At 34.8% G+C, this 23,441-nt stretch overlaps 2 protein-coding genes across 4 annotated transcripts in view; one reads left to right on the top strand and one right to left on the bottom strand.

Moving 5' to 3' along the window:
• The window catches only part of LOC144440566 (endophilin-B1-like), a 44,647-nt gene extending 41,433 nt beyond the window's left edge, over positions 1-3,214 (bottom strand). For all 3 annotated transcript variants that reach the window (XM_078129954.1, XM_078129952.1, XM_078129953.1), the window contains exon 1: positions 3,089-3,214. In XM_078129954.1, coding sequence (XP_077986080.1) covers positions 3,089-3,154 — 66 coding nt within the window. In that variant the 5' untranslated portion in view covers positions 3,155-3,214. The remainder of the gene's footprint in view (positions 1-3,088) is intronic.
• Positions 3,215-7,910: 4,696 nt separating this feature from the next.
• LOC144440541 (aminopeptidase B-like) lies at positions 7,911-22,470 on the top strand. Its single transcript, XM_078129919.1, has 12 exons — positions 7,911-8,160; positions 9,188-9,406; positions 9,705-9,814; positions 10,150-10,332; positions 11,357-11,569; positions 15,298-15,486; positions 15,728-15,907; positions 16,740-16,804; positions 17,564-17,690; positions 18,136-18,282; positions 19,959-20,043; positions 21,511-22,470. Exons 1-12 carry the CDS (start codon positions 7,992-7,994, stop codon positions 21,660-21,662), a joined length of 1,839 nt encoding a protein of 612 aa, XP_077986045.1. The 5' UTR covers positions 7,911-7,991; the 3' UTR covers positions 21,663-22,470.
• Positions 22,471-23,441: the final 971 nt, after the last annotated feature.

Here is a 23,441-nt window from a genome sequence, read left to right as displayed (position 1 = left end):
CCCAGGGAAAACCTGCATTGTTCGGTAGAGTCAAACTGAACGACACTCTTCTTACTTACAGCGTGGTATATTTAATCAAACCCTGAATGGGATTCGAACCCTGACCGCAGTGGTAAGAGGCAAGTGGTTTAAGCACTCAGCGCCGGCCATCAACAACCCTATTGCTTTTATAATCAGACTGTGTATGTATGTATGTGTGTGTGTGTGTGTATGTGTGTGTTTGTTTGTGTGTGAGTGTTTGTTTGTGTGTGTGTGTATGTGTGTATATGTATGTATGTATGTATGTATGTATGTATGTATGTATGTATGTATGTATGTATGTATGTACATTTGTATGTATGTGTGTGTATGTATGTATGTATGTATGTATGTGTATGTGTGTATGTATGTATGTATGTATGTATGTATGTATGTATGTATGTATGCATGTGTGTGTGTGTATGTACATGTATGTATGTATGTGTGTATGTATGATGTATGTATGTATGTATGTATGTATGTATGTATGTATGTATGTATGTATGTATGTATGCATGTGTGTGTGTGTGTATGTACATGTATGTATGTATGTGTGTATGTATGCATGTACGTATGAATTTGTGCATATCTGTTCATGTCTAGCAATCTCAGACTCCTATAACTTGGAAAAGTAACTCAAAAAATATAATTTTAATCCTCCAACATGTTATGTTTATACAGCTACTGTTCAACTCGTTTGCAAAGAGACCTTTACAATGACTGTTAGGGTGATCACATTCTATGTTCCACAAAACCAACACTAATCATAATCCATAATGAATATTTTCACGAGATGCTGAACGGAAAATTGCCAAATTTTAATTTGAAAAGTTGATAACCTGTGGATGACTGCTCCAAAGACATGTAAGATCTTGTCAGGGCAAACATGATTTCTGTTGTGAATTATATACCTATGGGAAGTAAATTGTAAATACTTCTCAGCATCTGTCATCTAAGTGTTAAAATAAATCTAAGATAGAGTAATATTATCTGAGCTTTTAAGTCTTATATTGTCAAGTGTTAACTGTTGTACTATATATAGTAGGGCTAGTCATTTTCTCTCATTTGAATATCGGAATAACTCAAGTAGTATGTGTCTGATCACAAAATGTATAAAAGTTTTGGGCAAAAAAATGCTTCACTTGATGTGGCACTGTAACTTTAACAAAAACACAGGTTACATATTTTTTTGCTGGGATTATTTGACTTCAGTATTAAATATTATGACTTTGACAGTAAATAGTTTTCCTATGTCAGTTTATATAGCACTGGCAGGGACAACTACTAAATTAAACTCCACGGATATTTTGTGTCTTTTGTATAATAACATGCTTTGTTACCTTACAACATGCTATGGAAAGCATGATATAGTAAATACCAAATAATATAAAATATAATCAACAAGTGAATCAATCATTCTTGGTAAACATCGTTATTTTGTGCTTATATACCCCATAACCATTATCTGCCCCTGCTATCCATCCTTATGTCCCATTGTACATCCAAGGTTGGCAACCCCAACCACCTCTCAACCCTCTGCCATCCATAACTCACTAGATAACCAGTTAACTTCTTGTCATCCAATTCCATACCCACTATTCATCCCCGTCATCAATCACCATAACCACCATCCACCGCATACCCATTCTCCTACCCTCTGCCACCCATATCCCCACATAGAACCAACCAACTCCCCACCATTCATCTCATACCCATCCTCCTACCCTCTGCCACCCATATCCCCACATGGAACCAACCAACTCCCCACCATCCTTCCTCATATCCATGTCCACCCCCTTCCATCCATCATGGATACCCACTATCAACCTCCTGTCATCAATACCCCAATCACTCCCACTCTTTTTCACCCTACTACTAGTGCTAGCCATCCTCTTACCCACAGTCTATCCCTGCCACCCTTTATTGTCAATCCCATCATTCATCCCTATATCCAATGTCAACCCTATGCTATCCACTCTTATCAGGGTAAAAAATGACTACATGTACCATGTACAATGACACAGATATGCCATGTGTCAATTCTGGTGGTAGTAAAAGACACAGGTATCTACAACTTATACAAGTATCTAAGCAGACACTGACATCTTGTTATGTTACATTTTGTCCATAAAATTGTTTGATGTGTTATGGCATTTTGTTTTAGTGTAAATAATTATAACCTTCATAATCTTATTGACTCAATGCTAGTGACTGACAGCTACTTTCATTTCACATCTGAATTCAATTAAAATCATAATTTATTTATCACATTCTGACATTTGAGACAGTCACTATAATTTCCTTTGACAGACATCAAATGAGAAAGATATTCTGTCTAGTAACTTATTTTGGCATCCATTATAATCAAAATAATGTGGCATAAAATTTAACAGTTTGGGATATCCATATGATTGTAAATTATGTAATCCATAAAAAAAATAGCTGTATCAATATCATGTGTATATTAATTAAATAATGTCCTGAATCAACATACAGTCTAGTAGTACCAGCTAACTTCACACTGTCAAAACAAATAACACAAGTTATCTTGGTACATACACAAGTTCAAACATCTGTAGTTAAAAAATCGTATATGTGGCAGAATAAAATGCCATTTTTTTTATATCATACATGATAGCGAACACCGAGCAGCCAATCTTCACGTCAGTCATTATTATGTTACTGTATTACTATTACTAGCCACGCCCCGGTAGCCTTCGCTTCGCACATCCGCACGATATTAGACACAGGGTTACTGATTTATTTTGGTACGAGAAAAATACCTTGAATGGCGAAAGAAACAAACCCTGAAACTCGTCACATCTACGTAAACTATGTTTTGTTTACGAGTTTCGGTAGTTATTTTAACATGAAAGTATAGTGTAATATCGTTACATTAGACAGCTGGTGATAAAATGCCAAAGCTAGTAAGTACTAATTTAAAAGTAGTAATAGTGTGAGCCAGGTAACATTTCCTCGTTCTTTGAAAATCTAGCGTGATAATAATCGCGATGACCTTCAAGAGAATGAGAATCGTAGAATTTTACATTAAATGTGTTGGTGAATTTACCTGTTTAGCACGAGTAAACAATGTGCCAGCATCCTGTGTAAATTTCTTGAATCCTTCCATGTTCATGATTCGATATATTGTCTGCCAGCAGCCAGCCACACACACAGAATGAAATGAGTTAGTCCGATGATGTCATCAAAAAGAACCCATAAGCTTTTAAAGATTATCAATATGATACTCTAGTACATTGATTAGTCAGAAAACAGACTATACATAAAAGTGATTGGAAAGTAATAATAGCACTTTTTGAAAAGTTGTTACTCAAATTTATTAGCTGTAAACACATTTCTCATTTAATATGCAAAACGAAAAAGCAAATATCGGTCTGAGGTAACAAAAATCTTTCACCTTTAACCCTAGTCACATGATCATAACTAGTTCCAAAAAAAAGATGGCAAGTCTTACAAAGCGTATGCGGTTAATTGAAGATGACAGGCATTTACCAGATAAAGTGACAGACGTTGCAACTTGCTCAAATTATAAGAATTTCAGCGTGCAGCACTTCCATTTAGACATCGATGTACGATTTGACTCCAAGACGATAGTTTCAAAAATAACACTGGATGTCGAAATTAAGGAACCGTGTGGAGAAGGTGAGTTAATTAGGTTGTACACTATTTCATTCATTCATTCATTCATTCATTCATTCATTCATTCATTCATTCATTCATTCATTCATTCATTCATTCATTCATTCATTCATTCATTTGGTGAGCTGCAATAATAATTTGTATCGTTCGTTTTTTATTTTGAGCTTTGATTTTTTTTTTTTTTGGGGGGGGGGGGGGGCGTTTTCCCGTTCTGGGGTTTTCACTAAAAAGTAATTATAAACGCGTTCAAACCCCAGGGCGAAAACAGCCTGTACAAAACAAAAATATTTTTAAAACACAACTCGAAATCAAAACAAATGCTACAGTTATTTGCAGCTGTCATTTTATATAGTAATTTACAAAGTAGGAGTCAAGAGTTTCGTTGAGTACTACTATAGTACTACTACGCAGAACTTCCGGGAATCAGGCCTGTGGTAGTCCTGCTTGCATACGGAGTAATCCGGGACTCAATTCTGGCAATTGTCCCTCCTACCTCCGGTGTTTAGAGTCAAGTCAGTAATATAGACTCGTGCACCGTCTGTAAGCAGGACTAGGCCTGTAGAGGATACCCCATCCGCACGGCCATACTTATAAAATGTATTGATATGAAAATAGATTAGGGTGGAAGAAGTGATAACGATTTAATAATAAAGTAATGATTATGGAAGACAAAACATAAATTTGAAGTGGCCATATGGATGGGGATTGGTATTTATTTTGGATTTTTTAATTTATGAAACAATTTTATAATGGCTTCCTACTTGAAAAATCATTGACTAAGTCTGTGTTTGTAACTTAATACATTGCAAAAAGCTAAAAAAAAATGTGTAAAAAGTTTATTGTACATACAATAACTAACATTTTACACATTTATTATGATTTTGCAATTTATTGCGTTACAAACAAGGACTTCAATATATGTTATTTCATATTGATATTTTGATACTTTAGGAAGCTATGATAAAATTGTTTCATAAAATAAAAATCCGAAATAAATACCAAATCTCCATCCATATGGCCACTTTAATGCATGACTGTGTTTTTGCAAAATGATCAAAGGTATGTCACTTAAACACTGCAGTTTTTTCCTGACTTTTGTTCATTCACCATGAACATGTCAGAATTATGTATTTATTTGCAAAGACTTGGAAGTTGCTACAGCCAGCAAACTGAGTCATGGTCAGCATGAATTGCGTCGAAATCGGACCTTTTCAAGTTCGAACTGCAACATTAAATTAACCCTCGTTTACACCGCCATATTCGATATCGTTGAGTGAGATGAATAATTACCCAGAGATACTTACGCCGATGTACGTAAGGAGCTGTGGTTCAATTTACGGTAGAACTTGAAAAGTTCCGATTTCAAGATTTTTGGTCACCCGCAATGGAACTTTTGCAGTCAAGATGAGGTAAACAGACTAAATAATCGATTAATGCTAATATTTGACCACTGGGCGATTTTATTCCTTAGTTACTGGCATTTTTAGTAAAGCCTGTGTTTCACAGCTGGCTCTTTGCAGGACGGCGGTAGGAGAGACAATTGTCAGAATCGAGTCCCGGATTACTCTGTATGCAAGCAGGTCTGGACTAATACTCTGCTAATATGTTTGTGATTTGGTCAGAACAGACCTAGGCATGGCACATACACTACTTCAAGACACAATAGTCCACCAGAACAGACCTAGGCATGGACCATACACTATTTCAACACACAATAGTCCACCAGAACAGACCTAGGCATGGACCATACACTATTTCAACACACAATAGTCCACCAGAACAGACCTAGGCATGGACCATACACTATTTCAACACACAATAGTCCACCAGAACAGACCTAGGCATGGACCATACACTATTTCAACACACAATAGTCCACCAGAACAGACCTAGGCATGGACCATACACTATTTCAACACACAATAGTCCATTCATCATTCATGGAGAAGTCATCATAGTTACCAAGCTAGATCAGACCTGACTTTACTGTTGTTTAGCAAACGTAAGATATCTTAGCTTAGAACAGGATATTCAAAAAAATACTAATGTGATATAATTTTAGAAGAGAAGTCCATTTCCTATGTCAGAGGAAAAATGACAAATTTGAAATAGCAAATATTAGCTGTATAGTGAGCTATATATCCAATTGTAATTGTTTGTAACTTTTTTTCCAAACTGTTAACAATACGCACATATTTTACCAACAAGTGTAGTCACTAGTAAAGAATCTCTCACTGCTTCAGTTAATTGTACTGGAATTCCACAAACTAATTCTTAGATAAGTAAATAAAAATTATATCAGTAAAGGTTTTGATTTTAATTAGTGATTGAATAGAGTTGATATGCAAATAATGCCCAAAAATGTTAATTTCTTGTCAAAATTAGTTAACTTCAAAATTACAAAGCTAATTAGTCTAAAATTTAGTGAGGGTGTTTCTTGGGTAATGTAGCTGAGGAACTGTTGATGTAATGATTATACAAAACATTGAATATGCGTATTATTTGAGTTTAGTTAAAATTTGAACTTCAAAACCACTTGATACATGTAAATCTTGATCCATACTACCAGAAGTAGTGTGAATGCCTTCTTGAAGGCAAGCCCTTTAGAATTTGGTTCCTAAAAAAGTTGCTGGAATGTAAAATTCTGAGATATAAATTTCATACATGTTGTACCCATTAATTTGCAATTTAATTATTTAATTATACCAAACTGTATGAAATTTGAAGCTTGCATACTCTTACAATATTGCCTAATTACCAAAAAATCATCAATTATGCAAATGAATCATTAAGATTACGAGCTATATCAACAAGCTTTATTGGAAACATTCACTTTGTTATCATAAAAGTATACCCAAAATTATATGAAATTTGGAGCTTGCATTCTTATACTAGCCTACCAGCATTACCAAAATCAGTAATTATGTAAATGACTCATTAAAATTGCAAGCTGTGTCAACAACCTTTATAGAACTTGTGTGCTTTGTTATGGTTGGCGTTTGTACTAAAGTATGGAATTTGAAATATGTTTTCCTAAGATAAAGCCTAACTACTAATACTCATTAATTATGCAAATGGCCCATTAAAAGTACAAGGTACATAAACAGCTTTTATAGGATATGTGTGTTTTATTATAGTTGATATACATTTACTAAGTTATATGGAATTTGCTGTGTGCATTCTTTAGATATAGCCTTATTAATCAAAAGTTTTTAATTATGCAAATGAATTATTACTATTCATATGTTTATCAAAATCTATTAAGTTCTTACAATTAGCATAATGAAGATGTGTAGCAAATTTCATTAGAATTGATGTAGCAGTATTGTTTGAGATATCATGTTCATAGACAGACCGACCGACCGACCGACCGACCGACCGACCGACCGACCGACCAACTGACTAAAGTACTATACCATAATCTTCCCTTATGGAAGGTAAAGGAACATCCTCTTATAATAACAGGATGGATTCAGTGTCAGTTGTGCACAACACCATTGGCACTATTTTTTATCAATTTTAACTGAGATTTAGAAGGAGTTGGAGATTTCTTGAACATTTTATTTCTGAGCTCAATTTCTGTGTTGTCTGTCATTCCTCATTAACTCAATAACACCTATTTTAACTCAATTTCTGTGTTGTCTGTCATTCCTCATTAACTCAATAACACCTATTTTAGCTCAATTTCTGTGTTGTCTGTCATTCCTCATAACTCAATAACACCTATTTTAGCTCAATTTCTGTGTTGTCTGTCATTCCTCATTAATTAACTCAATAACACCTATTTTAACTCAATTTCTGTGTTGTCTGTCATTCCTCATTAATTAACTCAATAACACCTATTTTAACTCAATTTCTGTGTTGTCTGTCATTCCTCCTAAACTCAATAACACCTATTTTAACTCAATTTCTGTGTTGTCTGTCATTCCTCATTAACTCAATAACACCTATTTTAACTCAATTTCTGTGTTGTTTTTTAAAATGACAATGAGATGATCTTTGCGCAAACCACCATTGTTTCATTTCTTAACACCCATTCCTTCGAACTCACTCTGACGCTAAATTTCCATGAAACCATGGTCAGTTTGATTTATGTCAATGTGTAGGAGGTATTAGGAAGGGCCTATTGATGTTAACTGCTCTCTTAACCAATAAATCGGAATTCAGTAGTCACATGACTACCTTGTGACTACATACAATGCTGCATACATAATTAACTGTAGATAGTTTGATGTCACAAGTATTTATAGTCATTGTGTGTCGTAGTTCTAACTGCATAGCCTTCCTATAGTCACCTCTCATCACCACCAACTATGTCAGTGACAATGCCAGTTAAACAAATCCTTGATGGTGCAACTGCTTCAAACTACAAAGATTTTATAGTGAAGCATTTTCACTTGGATTTGAACGTCCATTTTGATACCAAATCTGTTATTTCTAAAATTTTATTGGATGTTGAAGCTAAGGAGTCCTTCCAAGAAGGTAACTAACTTTTACAATATTGTTATTGTAACATTTCTGTATGAGTTAACTAATTTTTGTTGAAATATGTGTAGGGAACTCTATATACTGAGTAGATCTCACTAAATATATACCGTAGATGTACATATGTGTGTTCTATTTCAGCTGACTCACCATTTCAAACTTACTGTGATGTACTTTCAGTTTCACTGTGGATTTAGGTCAATTAACAAGAGTCCATTTACATTGTGGAAAATTGCACCCTCACATGGTGATTCATAGAATACTGGTGTGTGACTTTATGGCTTTGTAGGGGATGATTCCCAGTTTTAGTATCTGATATGTTTCAAAAGTTGACTCCGATTGTCTCTATATCATACCCCTGATTTAGTTTGACCTGTATACGTGTCAAACTGGGTGATCCAACCACTTCAATTTATTGCAGTTTTGATGTCAACATTCCATTCTGAATTCATGTAGCCACTTGTCACACTTGTAGTCTAGGAAACAGTCTTTTAGTTCAACTGAATAAAGGTCATGTAGTGCTGTGTACTGACTACATGTTTGTATATACAATCACCATAAGTTATCTTATCAGTTGTCATATGTCTGTGGAAGAACTATATTCATTTCACTTTCACTTTCATTACAAAATGTAATATCCATATATTGTTAATAATTTTTAGGGGTCAGACATGACTAGCAATGCATAGCTATTTTTCTGACTTTCTGACTCTTGTAACCCAAGTCTCTTTTATTAATTAAAACCAAAATACTTACAATGGATGAATCCTAGTTTTTAACATCAGATATTAATTAGACTCCATGGCCTAGAGGACAGTCCAAACTATTTTAGTGTGGTGGTCAACTATTTTAGTCTGGTAGTCAACTATTTTAGTCTGGTAGTCAACTATTTTAGCTTGCTGGTCAACTTCTCCTTGTAACTGAGAAAGGACTATTGTGTCTTATCATGGAATACCGGTATGCTTATATATTTTATTGTAGAAGTTAAATAAGAAAAGCCAAGAAATATTCATTTTCATTTCAGTGATATTGGATACTCATGAGTCGATGAAGATTGACAAGGTGACTCACAAACCAAGCAGTGAATCTTTAGACTTTCAAATCAAGGATTTCACAGAGTATGGCAAAGCTCTCCATATCCCATTGGATTGCAAACAAGGAGAACAGTTTCAGTTAGAGATCAACTTTACTGTGACTGATGGTAGTCCTGGAGTGTGTTGGTTAGACCCAGTACAAACAGCAGGTGAGTGACAATGTTCCTGGAGTGTGTCAGGTTCACCCAGTACAAACAGCAGGTAAGTGACAATGTTCCTGGAGTGTGTCAGGTTCGCCCAGTACAATCAGTAGGTAAGTGACAATGTTCCTGGAGTGTGTTGGTGAGACCCAGTACAAACAGTAGGTAAGTTATAATGTTCCTGGAGTGTGGAGTGTGTCAGGATCACCCATTACAAAGTTAAACAGTCTTTGGGATTCCCAAAACTTCTTCTAAAAATATTGTAACATATCAGTAGCCGTTATTTGTCATGTCTGGATTATTTCAGGTAAAAAACTACCATACATGTATACTCAAGGCCAGGCAGTGTTAAACCGTTCCTTCTTTCCTTGTGTGGATACACCCGCTGTCAAGTCAACATATTCAGCTACAGTCAAGGTAAGGAGTAAAATCTTGGACAAAGCAGCAGTACATGTTCGTATACTCTGTCTTTTGGCAGTTTACCATACATGTTATTGGACTTTAGTGTCTTTGCATTCAAGCTTCAGCCATATTATTATTAGGTCATATAGATGTGTTTTGTAACATGGCAGACAGAAAGACAGAGTCACTGATTACATACTGTATAAGTCATTTCATTTTCTACACTGAGAGTTTTCATTGCATGCAAGATACTTTGTTGATTTCAACTATTTTTCACTCTTCTATTACTGAGTTCTACCACTACAAGTACAGCCAATAGAAAACTAATGTATTTAAATTCTATTTACCAGGTTCTAAAAGGTTTGAGAGCCGTAATGAGTGCTGATGAATGGACAGATGGTGGTGACCCTAACATATTCAAATTCAAGATGACAAAACCCATCCCTGCATATTTGGTTGCCATGGCAGTGGGTGATATCAAGTCTGCTAATATTGGTCCGAGGAGCAGGGTTTGGACAGAACCAAACAAATTGGTCAGTGTATAATACACATGGGTATTGTCAGTAATCATTAGATGTAAATTGATTATTAGATTCTATTTTAATTAATTGCAATGGTGTGTAACATGAACTATCATCAGTTAAGTAGCACATAAAATGTCATATTTGTTGTAAATTAATATGCAAGAAGACACTTAAATAGCCCATCTCAATAAAAGGAAACAAAATGGCCACCATACCTCTCCTTAGATGTTAACAAGTGAATAATAATGAAGGATTGCCACTAAAGTGAAGTGAATTAAGTTTGACTAGCATATATGGGTCTCCCAATCTTAACTAATATGTGGTCACTAAAGAACTTACACAAAAGTTACCAATATTTCAATATTTCAGCTATATAGAACAGATCAGTCTAATATAGCAGTTAGACACTTGGGTAATTCTGCTATTTTTTTAAAAATCCCCCACAGGTCACTAAGCACCAAAGGTGCTCTTGATAACTTGAAAAGCAGATGACAGTACTTCTGAAGCTGTGCATCAGATGAACTGACATCCTTAGCTTTTGTTCAGCAACCTTCCAAGCACAAATTCAGATCTTTCTACAAGATTAATGGAAGCCTAGCTTTGGCAAGGGTAATTGCTAAAAATAACTCAACAAAGTGAAAGTGAAAGTGAATTTAAATGGGTTTTCACCACCATACTAGAATTTCAATTAACTTTAATTTAATGTAACTAAACTTAATGGTTGCCTTTCACACATCTTAAAATACTTCACTCATTGCCTAATTGTTTGTACTCTTGAAAATATTAAACAAAGGGGTTGATTGTTCTTGTACCCTGATTATCACCAGTATAATACAATTTATACATTAATTTTTTACAATGTTAGATATTGTTAGCGCTTTCCTTGGACAATTTTATCATGCACTATTTCCTTCTTATAAGGAATGCAACAAAGTTCAATGCTTCAACTTATGTTGGATAAATTCCGTCTGATAATTCATGTTGTTATTTCTTGAGTTTATTGCTAGATTTTCTATTTTTTTGTGTGAAACAGGAAGCAGCCAAAGCAGAATTTGATGGTGTGGTTGAAGAATTCATCAGTACTGCAGAAAAACTATATGGTCCCTATGTATGGGGAAGATATGATCTTCTTATTATGCCACCCTCATTCCCTTTTGGTGGAATGGAGAATCCTTGTTTGACCTTTGTGACCCCATGTTTGATTGTTGGCGACAAATCACTCACTGATGTTGTTATGCATGAAATTGTAAGTGCTTTTTTATTTCGTGATTTGTTTGTTTGTTACTTACTACAGCTGATTCCATACATGTTTTCATTTTGTAAATAAAACTGCATAGACATATATGTAGGAAATCTAACCGGATAATATCACATGCAGTCATAACAAGGCCGTGATAGGTCAGACTGGATAATAATATCACATGCAGTCATAACAAGGCAGTAATAGGTCAGACTGGATAATATCACATGCAGTCAGAACAAGGCAGTGATAGGGCAGACCGGATAATATCACATGCAGTCATAACAAGGCCGTGATAGGTCAGACTGGATAATATCACATGCAGTCATAACAAGGCAGTGATAGATCAGACTGGATAATATCACATGCAGTCAGAACAAGGCCGTGATAGGTCAGACTGGATAATATCACATGCAGTCATAACAAGGCAGTGATAGGTCTGACTGGATAATATCACATGCAGTCATAACAAGGCAGTGATAGGTCAGACTGGATAATATCACATGCAGTCATAACAAGGCCGTGATAGGTCAGACTGGATAATATCACATGCAGTCATAACAAGGCAGTGATAGATCAGACTGGATAATATCACATGCAGTCATAACAAGGCCGTGATAGGTCAGACTGGATAATATCACATGCAGTCATAACAAGGCAGTGATAGATCAGACTGGATAATATCACATGCAGTCAGAACAAGGCCGTGATAGGTCAGACCGGATAATATCACATGCAGTCATAACAAGGCCGTGATAGGTCAGACTGGATAATATCACATGCAGTCATAACAAGGCAGTAATAGGTCAGACTGGATAATATCACATGCAGTCATAACAAGGCAGTGATAGATCAGACTGGATAATATCACATGCAGTCATAACAAGGCCGTGATAGGTCAGACTGGATAATATCACATGCAGTCATAACAAGGCCGTGATAGGTCAGACTGGATAATATCACATGCAGTCATAACAAGGCAGTAATAGGTCAGACTGGATAATATCACATGCAGTCATAACAAGGCAGTAATAGGTCAGACTGGATAATATCACATGCAGTCATAACAAGGCAGTGATAGGTCAGACTGGATAATATCACATGCAGTCATAACAAGGCAGTAATAGGTCAGACTGGATAATATCACATGCAGTCATAACAAGGCAGTGATAGGTCTGACTGGATAATATCACATGCAGTCATAACAAAGCAGTGATAGGTCAGACTGGATAATATCACATGCAGTCATAACAAGGCCGTGATAGGTCAGACTGGATAATATCACATGCAGTCATAACAAGGCAGGGATAGGTCTGACTGGATAATATCACATGCAGTCATAACAAGGCAGTAATAGGTCAGATTGGATAATATCACATGCAGTCATAACAAGGCAGTAATAGGTCAGACTGGATAATATCACATGCAGTCATAACAAGGCCGTGATAGGTCAGACTGGATAATATCACATGCAGTCATAACAAGGCAGTGATAGGTCTGACTGGATAATATCACATGCAGTCATAACAAGGCAGTAATAGGTCAGACTGGATAATATCACATGCAGTCATAACAAGGCAGTAATAGGTCAGACTGGATAATATCACATGCAGTCATAACAAAGCAGTAATAGGTCAGACTGGATAATATCACATGCAGTCATAACAAGGCAGTGATAGGTCTGACCGGATAATATCACATGCAGTCATAACAAGGCAGTGATAGGTCTGACTGGATAATATCACATGCAGTCATAACAAGGCAGTGATAGGTCAGACTGGATAATATCACATGCAGTCATAACAAGGCAGTGATAGGTCTGACCGGATAATATCACATGCAGTCATAACAAGGCAGTGATAGGTCTGACCGGATAATATCACATGCAGTCATAACAAGGCAGTGATAGATCAGACTGGATAATATCACATGCAGTCATAACAAGGCAGTGATAGGTCTGACTGGATAATATCACATGCAGTCATAACAAAGCAGTGATAGGTCAGACTGGATAATATCACATGCAGTCATAACAAAGCAGTGATAGGTCAGACTGGATAATATCACATGCAGTCATAACAAGGCCGTAATAGGTCAGACTGGATAATATCACATGCAGTCATAACAAGGCAGTGATAGATCAGACTGGGTAATATCACATGCAGTCATAACAAGGCAGTGATAGGTCAGACTGGATAATATCACATGCAGTCATAACAAGGCAGTAATAGGTCAGACTGGATAATATCACATGCAGTCATAACAAGGCAGTGATAGGTCAGACTGGATAATATCACATGCAGTCATAACAAGGCAGTGATAGGTCAGACTGGATAATATCACATGCAGTCATAACAAGGCAGTGATAGGTCAGACATTTGCTAATAGAGATAAATAATATGCATATAGTGAATAGCATCATCTACAAAGAATTGTATTCCAATTTCTTCACTTCTTGTCAACTGCTAAAATTACATGTGAACAACAAAAAGAAACCCTTATTATGAATTGCTAAAACGTAATAACCCTGAATGTCAACCACTAAAGTAACCACCACTGTTAGCTGATAATTTAAAATATCTATTTACAGTCAATGGATAAAATAACCACTTACTGTCAGCTGATAATTAAAAATATCTATTTACAGTCAATGGATAAAATAACCACTTACTGTCAGCTGATAATTAAAAATATCTATTTACAGTCAATGGATAAAATAACCACTTACTGTCAGCTGATAATTAAAAATATCTATTTACAGTCAATGGATAAAATAACCACTTACTGTCAGCTGATAATTAAAAATATCTATTTACAGTCAATGGATAAAATAACCACTTACTGTCAGCTGATAATTTAAAATATCTATTTACAGTCAATGGATAAAATAACCACTTACTGTCAGCTGATAATTTAAAATATCTATTTACAGTCAATGGATAAAATAACCACTTACTGGCAACTGATAATTTAAAATATCTATTTACAGTCAATGGATAAAATAACCACTTACTGTTAGCTGATAATTTAAAATATCTATTTACAGTCAATGGATAAAATAACCACTTACTGTCAGCTGATAATTTAAAATATCTATTTACAGTCAATGGATAAAATAACCACTTACTGTTAGCTGATAATTTAAAATATCTATTTACAGTCAATGGATAAAATAACCACTCACTGTCAGCTGATAATTTAAAATATCTATTTACAGTCAATGGATAAAATAACCACTTACTGTCAGCTGATAATTAAAAATATCTATTTACGGTCAATGGATAAAATAACCACTTACTGTCAGCTGATAATTTAAAATATCTATTTACAGTCAATGGATAAAATAACCACTTACTGTCAGCTGATAATTTAAAATATCTATTTACAGTCAATGGATAAAATAACCACTTACTGTCAGCTGATAATTTAAAATATCTATTTACAGTCAATGGATAAAATAACCACTTACTGTCAGCTGATAATTTAAAATATCTATTTACAGTCAATAGATAAAATAACCACTTACTGTCAGCTGATAATTTAAAATATCTATTTACAGTCAATGGATAAAATAACCACTTACTGTCAGCTGATAATTTAAAATATCTATTTACAGTCAATGGATAAAATAACCACTTACTGGCAACTGCTTTCAGCCAACCTATATTTACATGTAATATGGCTACAAATGTGTAATGTTCTCTTTAATAATGGTGGTCTTTACTTTTTTTCAGGCCCACAGTTGGTTTGGAAATCTTGTGACCAATGCTAATTGGAGTGACTTCTGGTTAAATGAGGGTCTGACTATGTATGCTCAAAGACGAATCTGTATGAGTGTTGAATCATTTGGTGAGGCATACACTTGTTTGGAAGCTAAAACAGGACAAGCGTTGCTACGGGAACAGATGGATGATAATGGAGAGGTAGGTTCTTTAATCATTACAGGACCATCCTCTGAATAGACTGAGAGTTTTGATTGAACCAGGTGTCATCACTATCTGTTATCTTGTCATTACAGGACCATCCTCTGAATAGACTGAGAGTTATAATTGAACCAGGTGTCATCACTATCTGTTATCTTGTCATTACAGGACCATCCTCTGAATAGACTGAGAGTTATAATTGAACCAGGTGTCATCACTATCTGTTATCTTGTCATTACAGGACCATCCTCTGAATAGACTGAGAGTTTTGATTGAACCAGGTGTTGACCCTGATGATACTTATAATGAGACGCCATATGAGAAAGGCTACTGCTTTTGCTGCTTTTTACAGAGTCACGTGGGAAGTCTTGAAAAATTTGATAACTTTCTCAAAGCATATGCTGAGAAGTTCAAATACAAGGTGAGAGATTTTTGAGTGACTACCGTATGTTGTTAAGCCAAGGTTTAGGATTTGTATGACTTGAGTCCTGTGTAAAGGGGCAAGGAATTACATACTTATACTGCAAGCCAAGTTGAACGTGTGAAATATACGAGATTTATACCCAGTTTCTTGTATGTCATGACAATATGCATCTAAATCATTTATTCCTCAATGATTGAAAAGCAAGTTTTCATATATTATGCTTGAGTCGGTATAATATCTTATTGCTCAATCTGTCATCGTACAGATGGAAACTATCCATGACTTAACAGTTTTGTAAATTATTGTCTTCAACTCAAAATGCTTCATGTTTTCCTCGACTGAATGTAGAGAAATGTTGAAGAATAAATGTCATTGTTCTAATTGTCTCATAATCTGTTTGTCACATGTAATTAAGCTAAACATGTAATTTTTACTCAAAATACTAACCACAGAAATTATTTGGAATGTGGTTTGATAAATGGTGTGATGATGCTAGGAAAACTTTGAGGTGATAAATTAATCAAGACAAGATAATCTGATCAATCATGTTTCTGCAATTAAGAAATGAAAAATTATATGATTTTGGGTCTGCTACTATATAAATAGTTGTTTTCTGTACTCATTGTTTTAGTTTTGATATTGTTTTCAGAGTGTTAGTTTTGATATTGTTTTCAGAGTGTTAGTTTTGATATTGTTTTCAGAGTGTTAGTTTTGATATTGTTTTCAGAGTGTTAGTTTTCATATTGTTTTCAGAGTGTTAGTTTTCATATTGTTTTCAGAGTTAGTTTTCATATTGTTTTCAGAGTGTTAGTTTTCATATTGATTTCAGAGTGTCGTTGGAGAAGATTTCTTGCAGTTCTACTTTGAATACTTCCCAGAACTTAAAGAGAAAGAGTGAGTAAAGTGCACCATTTCCTGTATGTTTTATTTGGTGAAATCACAGTTCTTTGATATGATATCATATTCTTTGGTTAAGAATGGTCGTGATATTAAGTTACTAGTCAGGATTTTATAATTTGTTTTTATTTGGCTTAATAAGAAGGCTGCCCTTTTAAAGTTTCAGTAGTAATTCATTGTCTTGAATCTTCATTTGAAAGTTTGACTTTGACAAAATAATAAGTTTAAATGTGTTTACTCTTCTTCTGGCATTAATGACTTTGTCACACTTCAAATCTGTGATAGTTTGTTGATTCAAAAAGAACTTTTCCATATAAATGAGACTATTATTTCAAAGAATTTTTCAAAAAAGTAAAAGCATTTGGAATGAAATATTTGCTAGACTTGACTACTTTGATGGAAGGAAGGAATATGGATACCAAGTGTGAAGATGAATGTAGTATGTAGTATGTATTTATGTATGTGTTGTGTATATGTGTATGCATGCAAGCATGTGTGTGTGTGTGTGAATGTGTATGTATATGTATATGCGTGCGTGTGTATGTATTTATGTATGTGTTGTGTATATGTGTATGCATGCAAGCATGTGTGTGTGTGTGTGTGAATGTGTATGTATATGCGTGCGTGTGTATGTATGTATGTATGTATGTATGTATGTGTGTGTGTGTGCATGTATGTGTGTGTGTGTGTATGTATGTATGTATGTATGTATGTATGTATGTATGTATGTAACTCTCCTGTTGCTTTCCTAATAAGAAATGAGATGAAGCTTGATGAATGGTTGAACACACCAGGATGGCCTGACTATGTTCCTGATTTATCAGCTGGAGAATCTCTGACCAAACCAGCAGAACAACTTGCTGCATTTTGGGCAGATAGAGAGGTAAAATAGATCAAGTGATATTAAATATTCGCTAATGCTATTTTTGGCAAACCCAGTGTTTCACAGCTTATTTGTTTTACCCAGAAGTTACAATGAAAGGTAAAGTGTCAGTATAACTAATGTCATATGGTAATTGTTAGATTAGAGATATTGTCATAGTTTAAGAGTTTAAGAGTTCAAGAATAGACAAGTCCTTATTCAGTCAATAAAGAGGCTGTAGACATTCAAATGTATACAAATATGCCTAGCAACAAGACCATGCCCATAGCAACAGCCCAATGATGGACAATGTGTCTTTATTCAGTAAATAAAGATGGTGTAACCTGAGAGATTTGTCATTGTTTAAACTCCACATTGCTGTAAGTAGTAGTCTTTGTTTTTCAATAATCTCTGTCATCATTTATGCACTGACAATTAACCTACCTCTGTATTTATGAATGAACAGGAGAGTGAGGATATATCTAAGGATATTGATGGATGGCCCACATATCAAGTATTACATTTCCTTGATCAACTGCTTGAGAAGTGTGACTTGCCTATGAAAGATATCAGTAACACATACAAACAGATCTCCCACTCTCACAATGCAGAGGTAAGATTGTTTACAAGTATTTATTATTATCATAGGATCTTTTTAGCACAACTGAACTGATAAGGTTCAGTAGTGCTATAGGCATGTGTCTGTCTGTCTGTGTGTGTGTGTGTGTGTGTGTGTGTGTGTGTGTAAACAACTTAATGTCAAAAACCACTAGACCATTTGCCATGATATCTGTTGGGTGCATTACCTTGGGTATCTAGTTGGGAAATTGTTCAAATCAAAATTATCTTACTATCGGTGTGTGATTTGGGTTTAAAAAAAAGGTGATTTTTCATTTAAAAAAACTTAAACTCAAAAAGTACTGGGCAAGTCTGAAAGTAGGCAGAGTGTTTAGATTAAGAATGTAATGATACCGTCCATGATATGCAAGTTAGGGCTGGAAATGTGTCCTTTTGGTCCAAAATCCATAATTCCAAAAAAATTGGAGCAGACTGGGTTGAAATTTGAGTGGAACATTCTTAATGGCATTTAGATTAAGTGTTGTTCATAACATGATGATCCATAAGTAATATGCAAATTAGGTCTAAAAAAATGTCAAAATCTATCATTCCAAAACTACCACAGGAATTTAATGGGGATGCATCTTGGGATGTGTAGATAAAGCTGTATTCATGTGATGATCCTATCAGCTATATGCAACTTATATCTAAAAATCTCAATTTTGGTTAAAAATTTATATCTTGAAACTGCCTGGTGAATGGGGTTAAAACTTGGTGGGGATGTTTCTGGAGTTATGGTAGAAAACATTATGACACAATTGGTCCTAGCAACCATGGTCATGCCCTTAGCAACAGTGAAATGATGATGCATATTACAAAGATAACAACAGGGATGGGTAAGTGACTAAATATTCAAAAAAATATATGCAAAAATGCCCATAGCAACGGCTAAATGATGGTTTATATTGCAAATATGAAAACTGGAAAGGGTGGGCAAATTAATGAAGATTCCAAAAATGAATGCAAATATGCCCAGCAACAAGACCATGCCCAAAGCAACGGCCTAATATTTTACTTTTTATACCTCATACAGAGAGGTATTGGTGATGGGAGTCTCTCTCACCCTTTGTGAGTGTGTGTGTGTGTGTGTGTGTGTGTGTGTGTGTGTGTGTGTGTGTGTGCATTATATCTCAAAAACTGCTCAGCTGATTGTAATCAAGGTTGATATACATATTTTATACTGTTATCCCAATATATACTGATTTGATTTGGGGCAAAATTTATGCATATAAATTAACAAAATGAATGAAATACAAATGTAGTAGATTTTCATGACATTCACCTCATTAATGACAATGAGAGGCATTCATATGCAAATCTGGACATAAGCCACAGCTATCTATGACATAAACAATATAAACTTCAAAGTCTACTGAAGAACCATCTGCAAAGCTGTATGTAAATCATTTCATTAGTTCACACTACCAGACACAATGTCTGGGTTTTTGAAAAGAGATGGTCAAGATAACATTTAATTAATATATTGTGATTTTTAAGTCCGTAATATCACTGGGAAACAACGTACACAGAAGGTATGCAAATGATGCTACAATAAGAGGCCCTTTAAGCTGCTGAAAAATGGAAGTGTGATAGTTACAGTATGGCTTCATGTCAGTGTAATGGAACTGTCTTGTACTTCTAACTGATGTACATATTTTTTTTTTTCAACAGATTCAACTTCGTTGGTCTAAAGTCACTCTAAAGAACGACTATCAGGCTGATTTTCCTCAAGTTAAGGATTTCCTTCAAAGTCAAGGTAAGAATAGTCATTATTAAAAACACTTCTAAGGTTCTTTGTTTTATCACATTGAGTTTTTAGCACAACTGAAGTGAGGTTCAGTAGGGCTATAGGGATCGCCCAGCGTCTGTCTGTCTGTCTGTCTGTCTGTGTGGATGTGTAAACAACTTAAAGTCAAAAACCACTGAACCTATTGCCATGATATTTGATGGGTCCATTAGCTTAGGTGTCTAGTTGGGAAATTGTTCAAAACAAAATGATCTTACCACCGATTTGTGATTTGGGTAAAAAAAATTTGATTTTTGGTCAAAAACAGTAAACTCAAAAACTACTGGGCAGATTGGGCTGAAATTTGGGTGAAACATTCTTCTAAGTTTTTACTAAGATTTGTTCATGATATGATGGTCCCATCAGTGATATGCAAATTAGGGCTAAAAATGTGTCTTTTTGGTTAAAAATCTATCATTCCAAAACCACTGGGCAGATTGGGTTGAAATTTAATGGGAATGCATCTAGGGATGTATGGACGAAGAAATATTAAGCTGTCATGAGCGATATTCAAATTAGGTGTAAAAATGTTGATTTTTGGTCAAAAACTTATATCTCACAAAGTACTTGGTCAATGAGACTGAAACTTGTTCAGATGTTTCTTAAAGATTTTCTTCAAAACATTTTGACAAAATTGGCTCTAGCAACCATGACCACGCCCTTAGTAACAACCAAATGACAGTATATTTTGGTCAAATAACACCATCTGGTAGGCAAGTGATTAAACATTCAAAACATGTATGCAAATACCCTAGCAACCATGACCACACCCATAGCAACAGCCAAACAGCCGTGTATTTGACAAAGATAGCAACAGGGATTAATAGACAATTGAATAAACATTCAAAAAATGTATGTAAATTTGCCTAGCAACAAGACCACGCCCATAGCAACAGCCAAATGATCACATATATTGCAAAGATAATATCAGGAATTCATACATAAGTGAACAAAAACATTCTAAAATGTATGCAAATATATCTAACAACATGACCATGCCCATAGCAACAGCCAAATGATCGCATATATATATCGCAAAGATAGCAACATGGTTGGATAGGCAACTGGATAGTCATTCAGCAAATGAACACCTATTGTTAGCATGGACTAGCATATGGATAAACATTTTTAAAAACTGTACAGTTGTGCTACAATGCCATTGGTGGTGTTTTTTAATTTTCAAGCAATGATTTCTAACATTTGTGATGTTGTTGCAATTTCAGCATTTCTTTTATAGTGTTCAAATGAGTTTGCAATTGATTACATATGATGGATACATACTCTTACATCTGCTTAGCCTATCTTGACCCATGGAGTAGTCTTTCTGGCTATACAGAACTGTCTTGCCTAAAGGTCAACACTTAATCACAGTTTATATATGACAAATGAAGTCAATTGCTTCTACTTTTAATGTGTCTTATAATTGATTGTTTACAGGTAAACAAAAATACACTATACCAGTGTACAAGGCTTTAATGAAAGGTTCTGATACAGCTAAGAAGTTAGCCACAGAAGTGTTTGAAACTACCAAGGAGCAGCTGCACATCAATGTCAGAAAACGAGTGCAAGATATCCTGACCAATCAATAAATTATACATCGATGTCAGAAAACGAGTGGAAGATATCCTGACCAAAATCGATGTCAGAAAATGAGTGGAAGATATCTTGACCAATCAGTAAATTATACATCAACTGATGTTGTGATGTGTATAACCTGGATCAAACAGTTACTATGCAATCTTAACAAGACTCACTATTAATTATTTAATGACATTACATGATCTTCAAAATATGGACAGTTGTAATCAAAGACTTGAAATATCACAATATGACAAAACAATTTGGGGTCCCCGCACTAATTTTGGAAGTAGAGCTCCCTCTAGTGATATTAGTTTTGGTTTATTATAGGATTTGCATTCAACCTTCATAAAATGATTTTGTGGATGATTTTAAAAGAACTAAATTTCAAAACAAACAAAGTATTTCATCACATGATACTGTAAACCTGCATATTTTCACGACTAGAAAATTTTGCGATTTTACAGTCTTCATGTAGTTCACAAAGATTAATTTTCACTAATAACCATACTGGTACATTGCATTATGCAGAAATATATATTTTCGCTACTACTTATTTTCGCGTTTTTGTTTTGTAGCGAAATTAGCGAAAATAAATCTTACACGAACATTTCTAGGTTTACAGTATACTGAATCATGTATTAATACATTAAACTCTGATAATTTTTGTTGGGAAATAAATGAAAGCTAGATATGTCAATAGTTGATGAAAAATAGTAGATTCATGAATTGTGGTCAACTTTTCAACTTAAAGCAACTTTACATTTTTTGTGAACATTTTCTTCAAATGATGTTTATTCGAAATTTGAAATAAAAAAATAGGGTACCCATGCAAATATTTTGGCTATTGGTGTCAAAACTTGATTCTGATTACTGCAAAATCAGTGAACTTGAGTGTTTGCTATGGAAACGATGAAGGTTGCCATGGTAATGCCCATGGAATCTACACAACTAAAAGCTATATACAGTGTCTAGTCATTGACCAATGTGTTGTACTACTACACTACTATATACACAATGTCTAGTCATTCACCAATGTGTTGTACTACTACACTACTATATACACAATGTCTAGTCATTCACCAATGTGTGGTACTACTACACTACCATATACACAATGTCTAGTCATTGACCAATGTGTTGTACTACTACACTACTATATACACAATGTCTAGTCATTGACCAATGTGTTGTACTACTACACTACCATATACACAATGTCTAGTCATTGACCAATGTGTTGTACTACTACACTACTATATACACAATGTCTAGTCATTCACCAATGTGTTGTACTACTACACTACTATATACACAATGTCTAGTCATTGACCAATGTGTTGTATTACTACACTACCATATACACAATGTCTAGTCATTGACCAATGTGTTGTACTACGACACTACTATATAGTGTCTAGTCATTCACCAATGTGTTTCTTTATCATATCTGTAGCATGAATGAACCTGTTTTAATCATAGACAGTGTCTATGATTTCATTCAGCTGTGCTAAAAAACAGTGCTTCCAAGCAACCTCAAACAGAGGTTAATCTTGATGCCATTGACATTGAGATGTGAAGTGTTGCCCATAAAAGATTTATGATTTCATGACATCAATAAAACAAGTCCAAGCATTTTCTCACACCAAAAATCATGTTTTTTTACCCAAAATGCACGACTCTGATGTGATCATTTTCATTTGAACAATTTCCCATCTACATGCCCCAAGTAATGTTCCCACCAAATACCAAGGTAATCGGTCTAGCAGTTTTTGACTTGAAGTCGTTCA

This window comes from Glandiceps talaboti, chromosome 10, assembly GCF_964340395.1.
Source record: "Glandiceps talaboti chromosome 10, keGlaTala1.1, whole genome shotgun sequence".
Lineage (NCBI taxonomy): Eukaryota > Metazoa > Hemichordata > Enteropneusta > Spengelidae > Glandiceps > Glandiceps talaboti.
Note: the sequence above shows the minus strand (reverse complement) of the source record. Positions and strands in the feature narration are given on the sequence as shown.